Source organism: Thamnophis sirtalis, unplaced genomic scaffold (genome assembly GCF_051295495.1).
Source record: "Thamnophis sirtalis isolate CommonGarterSnake01/CBP01778 unplaced genomic scaffold, rThaSir2_p1.2 scaffold_8, whole genome shotgun sequence".
Taxonomy (NCBI): Eukaryota; Metazoa; Chordata; class Lepidosauria; order Squamata; family Natricidae; genus Thamnophis; species Thamnophis sirtalis.
The window spans coordinates 2,113,562-2,121,061 of record NW_028261388.1 but is presented as its reverse complement, the minus strand read 5'-3'; the positions used below and the strand labels follow the sequence as shown (position 1 = coordinate 2,121,061).

The 7,500-nt window shown below is 46.5% G+C and overlaps 1 protein-coding gene across 2 annotated transcripts in view; it reads right to left on the bottom strand.

Moving 5' to 3' along the window:
• Nucleotides 1-7,500, bottom strand: part of LOC106540687 (dicarboxylate carrier UCP2) — a 20,092-nt gene that overhangs the window by 5,053 nt on the left and 7,539 nt on the right. For both annotated transcript variants that reach the window (XM_087720956.1, XM_087720957.1), the window contains 3 exons: nt 2,975-3,193; nt 1,603-1,810; nt 1-134 (listed from right to left, as the gene is read on the bottom strand). The exon at nt 1-134 is cut by the window's left edge and continues 61 nt beyond it. In XM_087720956.1, coding sequence (XP_087577082.1) covers nt 1-134; nt 1,603-1,810; nt 2,975-3,100 — 468 coding nt within the window. In that variant the 5' untranslated portion in view covers nt 3,101-3,193. Of the gene's footprint in view, nt 135-1,602; nt 1,811-2,974; nt 3,194-7,500 lie in introns of those variants that run through there.

Genomic DNA, 7,500 nt, shown 5'->3' with positions numbered 1-7,500 from the left:
TTGGTAACGCCGGCCAGCATCGGTCCTGACCTGGGCCTGGAACCGCACTTTGACCACGTCCGTGGGCTGGGCCACCATGACTGCCATCGCCCCCGTGGTGCAACCGGCAAGGAGCCGGCTACCCACGCCAGCATCTGCCAAAGTCAGGGAGAGAGAAAGTGGTTCACCAGCAGCCCATCGTCACCGTTCAAGCCCTTCCCAGAAATCCACCCATTGTTCTGGCCAGGAAGACTGAGAGCAGAATATCACCCTGGCCCAATTTTAGTTCAGGTAGTCCTCAATTTACAACAGTTCATTTAGCGACCATTACTCAGCCTTCCATCCTTCCCAGGTGGATAAAATGAGGACCCAGATTGTTGGGGGGCAAGAGGCTGACTCTGGAAACTGGTTAGACTTGTATGCTGCTTCACGGTGCTTTCCAGCCTCCTCTAAGCACTATTGCCCTTCCTTCCTTCCTTCCTTTTTTCTCCATCCTTCCTTCCTTCCTTCCTTCCTGTCTTTCTCCATTTTCCTTCCTTCTTTTTCTCCATTCTCCTTTTTTCTTTCCCCTTTCCCCATTCTCTCTCCTTCCTTCCTTCCTTCCTTCCTTCCTGTCTTTCCCCATTCTCCTTCCTTCCTTTTTTCTCCATTCTCCTTCCTTCCTTCCCCTTTCCCCATTCTCTCTCTCTCCTTCCTTCTTTCCTTCCTTCCTTTTTTCTCCATCCTTCCTTCTTCCTTCCTTCCTGTTTTTCTCCATTTTCCTTCCTTCCTTCCTTTTCCCCATTCTCTCTCCTTCCTTCCTTCTTTCCTTCCTTCCTTCCTGTCTTTCCCCATTCTCCTTCCTTCCTTTTTTTCTCCATTCTCCTTCCTTCCTTCCCCTTTCCCCATTCTCTCTCTCTCCTTCCTTCTTTCCTTCCTTCCTTTTTTCTCCATCCTTCTTTCCTTCTTCCTTCCTTCCTTCCTGTTTTTCTCCATTTTCCTTCCTTCCTTTTCCCCATTCTTTCTCCTTCCTTCCTTCCTTCCTTCCTTCCTTCCTTCCTTCCTTCCTTCCTTCCTTCCTTCCTTCCTTCCTGTCTTTCTCCATTTTCCTTCCTTCCTTGCTCTTTCTCCATTCTCCTTCCTTCCTTCTTCCCCCATTCTCCTTCCTTCCTTCCCCTTTCCCCATTCTCTCTCCTTCCTTCCTTCCTTCCTTCCTTCCTTCCTTCCTTCCTTCCTTCCTTCCTTCCTTCCTTCCATCCATCCATCCATCCATCCATCCATGGTGGCGCAGTGGTTGAGAACGCAGTATTTCAGGCTAATTCATTACTCACTGCCAGCAGTTCAATCCTCAGGGTTGACTCAGCCTTCCATCCTTCCAGGGTGGGTCAAATGAGGACCCAGATTGTTGGGGGGGAAACATGCTGACTCTGTAAAGCGCTTAGAGAAGGCTGGGAAGCACCGCAAAGCGGCATATAAGTCTAAGGGCTAATGCTATTAGGAGTTATAATGGCACTGAAAAAAGAGACTTATGGCCTTTTCTCACACTTACGACCGTCATGGCATCCCCGTGGTCACCTGATCAAAGTTAAAACACTTGGCAACTGACTCATATTTATGACGGTCGCAGTTCTGCCCCCAACTTACGCTCGGAGCCTTTAGTGTAGAAGTGTTTCACCGAGTCGTAGAGCCCGATCCGGACCGAAGCGAAGCTCATCTGGCGCTGGAGACCGGCCACCAACCCGTTGTAGAGAGACTTGGGTCCCTCGTTCTTCACCATGGTGGCCATGGTACCAAAGACCCCCCTGTACTGTGCCGTTTTGGGGGCTACATCGGCTTTCTTCTCTCCTTGGATCTGAATCGGAAGGAATGGGGGAAGGGTAGAAGAAGAGGGTTGGGGGCTTGGGAGGGACCTCGGAGGTCTTCCAATCCAGCCCCCTGCTCAACCGGGAGACCCATAGACAGAGAGTTCCCCAGCCTCCTCTCGAAAAGCCTCCGTTGATGGAGCCTCCATAAGGCCTGAAGGACGATGGGCGCCCCCAAAATAGGATTCACGAGCCACGGCTGCCATGACTGAGCAATGATGATTGAGATCAAGCCATGATTGAGATTTTAAGCTAGATTTCTCAATCTTGATCACTTGCAGAGAGGTGTGTCCGGCCAGCAGCTCTCTCAACCCGAGGAGGAGGAGGAGGAGTCAAGGGAGGGCCTAGCTTGGAATCCATTCTGTTCTGTTCTCCTACCTGCTTTTTTCTCCTCTTCTCTCCTCTCTTTCCTTCTCCTCTTCTCTTTCCTTCTCCTCTCTCCTTTCCTTCTCCTTTCCTCTCTTCTCTTTCCTTCTTTTCTCCTCTTTCATTCTCCTCTCCTCTCTTTCCTTCTCTCCTCTCTTTCTTTCTCGTCTTCTCTTTCCTTCTCCTTCCCTCTTTCCTTCTCTTCTCCTCTCTTTCCTTCTGCTCTCCTCTCTTTCCTTCTCTCTTCTCTTTCCTTCTCTTCTCTTTCCTTCTCTTCTCTTTCCTTCTCCTTCCCTCTTTCCTTCTCTTCTCCTCTCTTTCTTTCTCCTCTCCTCTCTTTCCTTCTCTCCTCTCTTTCCTTCTCTCTTCTCTTTCCTTCTCTTCTCTTTCCTTCTCCTTCCCTCTTTCCTTCTCTTCTCCTCTCTTTCCTTCTCCTCTCCTCTCTTTCTTTCTCCTCTCTTTCCTTCTCTTCTCTTTCCTTCTCCTCTCCTCTCTTTCCTTCTCTTCTCTTCTCCTCTCCTCTCTTTCCTTCTCTCCTCTCTTTCCTTCTCCTCTTCTCTTTCCTTCTCCTCTCCATTTTCCTTCTCCTTTCCTCTCTTCTCTTTCCTTCTTTTTTCTTCTTTCATTCTCCTCTCCTCTCTTTCCTTCTCTCCTCTCTTTCTTTCTCGTCTTCTCTTTCCTTCTCCTTCCCTCTTTCCTTCTCCTCTCCTCTCTTTCCTTCTTTTTTCTACTCTCCTCCATTCCATCCTTTGGGGAGCCAAGAGTGGATGGCATCCCCAGGGGCTCACCTGTAACCGGACTTTCGCGGTGTCCAGGGGGAAGGTGATCAGGTCGGCTATGCAGGCTGCCGTCCCGGCTCCCAAAAACTTCACGCTGGCCGTTGGAGGGATATCGGAGGGCTTGAATCCGACCATGGTGACGGGAGGGCAGAGAGGAGCGAGCGAAGAAGGGTTCAAAAGCAGCCGAGGAGCGTGGGAACCGAAAGACCAGAGCAAGCGACTCCGTGTCTACGGAGGAGGAAAAAGAAGGACATTCATTGTTTGAAGTCTGATCGACGCAGGTGAGCCCTAAAACTCACTACTGTACCCTCTGGGGAGTTCTCGACTTACAACTGCCCATTTAGTGACCATTCGAAGTCACAACAGCACTGAAAAAACTTAGGAAAAAAACTTGTTTTTTCACACTTATGACCATGTTCACAGGATCAAAATTCAAGACGCTTGGCCACGGACTCGTGTTTATGACGGTCGCAGTGTCTCGGGGGTCACGTGGTCCCCTTTTGCGACCTTCTGACGAGCAAAGTCAACGGGTAAGCCGGATTCACTTAACGACCGCGTTCCTAATTTAATAACTGCAGTAATTCACTTAACAACCGTGGCGAGAAAGGCCACAAAATGGGGCAAAAGTCACGGAACAAATGTCTCACTTAGCCGCAAAAGTGCTCGGCTCAATTGTGGTCGTAGGTCGAGGACTGCCTGTCCTTTGCTTGCTGGAAACCGGCTGGGAAGGCAACAAGTGGCCGCTCACGGGATTCTGGGACACTCTCATAAATAAACGCTGGTTGCCGAACACCTGAATTTTGTTCACATGACCATGGAGATGGTGTGGTGGTCATAAGTGCGAGGAATGGTTGCAAGTACTCAATGCCGTTGTAACTTTGAACGGTCAGTAAACAAATAGTTTTAAGTCAAGAACTACCTGTATTACTCTTTCTGTTGCATGCAGATCCCAAAGTTCTGTGTGCAGCCCAACACCTTTCTGGCTGGGGATGATGGAGGATGAGATTCTAGCACCCACATGTCAATCAATCAATCAATCAATCAATTAATCAAGCAGGAAACCCTAGAGTACTCAATCAATTAAACAATTAAACAATTAAACAAGCAGGAGATCCTAGAGTACTCAATTAATCAATTAATCAATTAATCGATTAATCGATTAATCGATTAATCGATTAATCGATTAATCGATTAATCGATTAATCGATTAATCGATTAATCGATCAATCGATCAATTAATCAATTAATCAATTAATCAATTAATCAATTAATCAAGCAGGTGATCCTAGAGTACTCAATTAATCAATTAATCAATTAAACAATTAAACAATCAAGCAGGAGACCCTAGAGTACTCAATTAATCAATTAATCAATTAAACAATTAATCAGTTAATCAAGCAGGAGATCCTAGAGCACTCACTCACTCACTCAATAAATCAATCAATTAATCAAGCAGGAAACCCTAGAGTACTCAATCAATTAAACAATTATTAATCAATTATACGATCAATTAATCAAGCAGGAGGCCCTAGACTACATCAATCAATCAATCAATCAATCAGAATAGAGCTGGAAGGGATCTTGGAGGTCCTCCAGTCCAACCCCCTGCTCAAGCAGGAGACCCTATAACAGTGGTGGGTTCCAGATCCAACCAGTTCACTGCAACGGGGCCGGGCGCCCTCCACATGCACGCACGCAGTACGCACAGATACTCGGCGGAGCGTTGCGCAGGCGCTGTACACTCCGTGCGCGTGCGCAAAAGTCCCGATTGGCTCAAATACAGGTAAGGAGGGGAGGTGGGTGGGTGGGCCCTCCGGAGCACCGTACCGGAATAGTACCTGGCGTACCGGTCATATCCCACCACGGCCCCAATACCATTTCCGGCAAGTAACCGTCCAGCCAAGCATGGCCCCCTGTTGTGGCCCAGCAGGAGCCGTTGGAGCTGCCACCAGACTCCCGATAGCGAGGGGCCCTATGAGTCGGCTCTGGAAGATGTGGAGGACCCTGGACAGGGTTCCGACTCCATGCAGGGCGCAGAGAGGCTGGCTGGTCACCAGGAGGCGCCTGAGGCCTGGAGCAGCGGTGAGAGCCAAAGGGAGCGTGCTCCCGAAGTCAATCCTTGGAGCCGTGGGGAGGAGACAAGGGAGTGTGACCCTGACGTCATGTATTGGAGCAGTGGGGAGGAGACAAGGGAGTTGGTCCTGGATGCCCGGCAACGGAAGGCTAATAGGCGTAAAGAACAGTTACAGGAGATAATTGAACTCAGCTGGTGGTAATTAGGCTCCTCTCAAGACTATAAAAGGAATGGCTTTCCAGACGCACGTCGCAGCCACAAACATTTTGTCCATGTAAAGGATACTTTCTGAATTCGTAAGTCCAGAAATCTGATTTCCACATTTGGGGGGGGCTGTTCTGACCCCCCTCGTCCTACTCCAAAGCACGCAAAGAAAAAGATACTTCAAAGATTTATTAACACCAGGCTGGATTGCTGCCAAGGTCAGTCTCTGTGTTAATAAATCTTTGAAGTATCTTTTTCTTTGCGTGCTTTGGTGTAGGACGAGGGCGGTCAGAACAGCCCCCCCCCCCCCAAATGTGGAAATCAGATTTCTGGACTTAAGAATTCAGAAAGTATCCTTTACATGGACAAACTTTGGAACTATGACATTCCCTTTCCATGTGTAACACCCAGATTGCCGGAAGAATATTGGAAGTTTTTAAACATAGGATTTCAAAGATGAGAAATTTTTTTTTTTTTAAAGCCTTTATAAGGCCGAAGTGGCTGGTGAAAGCCGGCTCCGGTCAACCTTTGCTAGAGATGATATTGCTTTTTTGGTTTAATAGTTTGGTTTGGTTTATTGGATTTATATGCCGCCCTTCTCCCAAGGACTCAGGGCGGTGTACAACATTGAAAAAAACACACATTACAAAGGTTTTTTTTTTTAAAAAAACTTAATATTAACATCTGCATGCTTGTTTTAAGACATTTTCATCTTTCTTCCAATACACATATTTTCCCAATAAAAGCCGCTCTGTACACATATGTATATAGTGCTAAGAACGTCAATATATACCAAAAATAAGAAATTTCATTAGATTATAAAAAGTAGAAATTATATACTGTACATATCACATAATGGTAAATCAATAATGAACCTTGATACTTACATACTACAGGGAAATATTTGTTTAATTTTCAAGGAACAAAGATAGTTATTGCAAGCAAAATAAAAATCCTTACCCAGCTTTCTCTAATCTAGTTTAGTTGTAACCAAAATGTAAGGCTCTTCTTTATTAAGTGTATTTTATTTCGTCAGTTGTAATTCTATACTGATCACAGCTGGCCTGGAGAAGTACAATATCTTTAATAATGCAACCATTCACCTTGTTACTTGCCGTGGCACGACAAAACCGCGCTCGTCAAAATAGCGGTGATAAAAACGCGTCGCTAAAGCCGCGATGTCATCACCGCGCGTCATCACCACCGCGACAACAGCGCAGCAACAGAAGGGCGCTTTAAAACGGCGCCGCGGCAGAAAGCCGATTTCAATTAAGGTAAGGGTTAGGATTAGGTTTAGGGGTTTGTTTTAGGGTTAGGTTTAGGGTTAGGGTTAGGTTTAGGGTTAGGTTTAGGGTTAGGTTTAGGGTACTGAGTGCTTGGGAATGCGCGGATTTGCCCTCCGCGATTATGTCATCGCGGTAGGGTCGCGTTTTTCCTTAGCGCTTCAAACGGCGCGAATTAGTCTTCGCGCTTATGTCTCCGCGGATAAGGGCTTCGCGGATTTGTGGTGGAACCGTTACTTGCTACTTTGATCCTGCCCTTATTCAGCATATTCAGCATAAAGAGAATAAAGAGTAACAAGTCCACATTTTGAAAGCCTGAAATTAAAGTAAACAATCTATTTATCAAATAATGTTAATAATGACCTCACAATCCCTAGTAGGGGTGGAGTCTGGGCAACTAAATGGAGCTAGCTAGCAGAGTGTTTCCTGGCCGGATGCTCCTCCTGTTGCCAATGCAGAGTTTTGTTCTGCAGATATATTCTCAGAGAGAGAACTATCTGCCTCTACCAAGGATCGAACTCACAGCCTCCTGATTGTGAGGCAAGAGCTCCGTCTCTAGATCACCACATCACTCAACCTTTGTTACCGATGATGTGACAAAAAGAAAACAACAACAACGAAACGCTTGGGGGTTATTTCTGGCCAGCCCAAATGAGTCAGCGAAAACACCCGTCCTCGTCGCCTCTTTTGAGGAAGTGACTAAAGCAAAACCTTTTACAAATTGAGTAATTTGCAAACTCCGGCCGTCAAGGCTCCCATCCCCTTTTATTTCTGAGAAGGAGGGTAAAGGAGAAGGCAAAACTGACAGCTTTGATTAAAGAGGAGAAACGAATCAGTTTTGTTCTCACTCGGAAACCACTTCCGAACTTCATGCTCGAAACAGAGAAAAACAATCATGAAACTTTGATTTTTAGTTTTGAGGATCAGATTAACTTCCTTGTTACAGAAATGGTTTTGCCTCTACCAGAAATGTT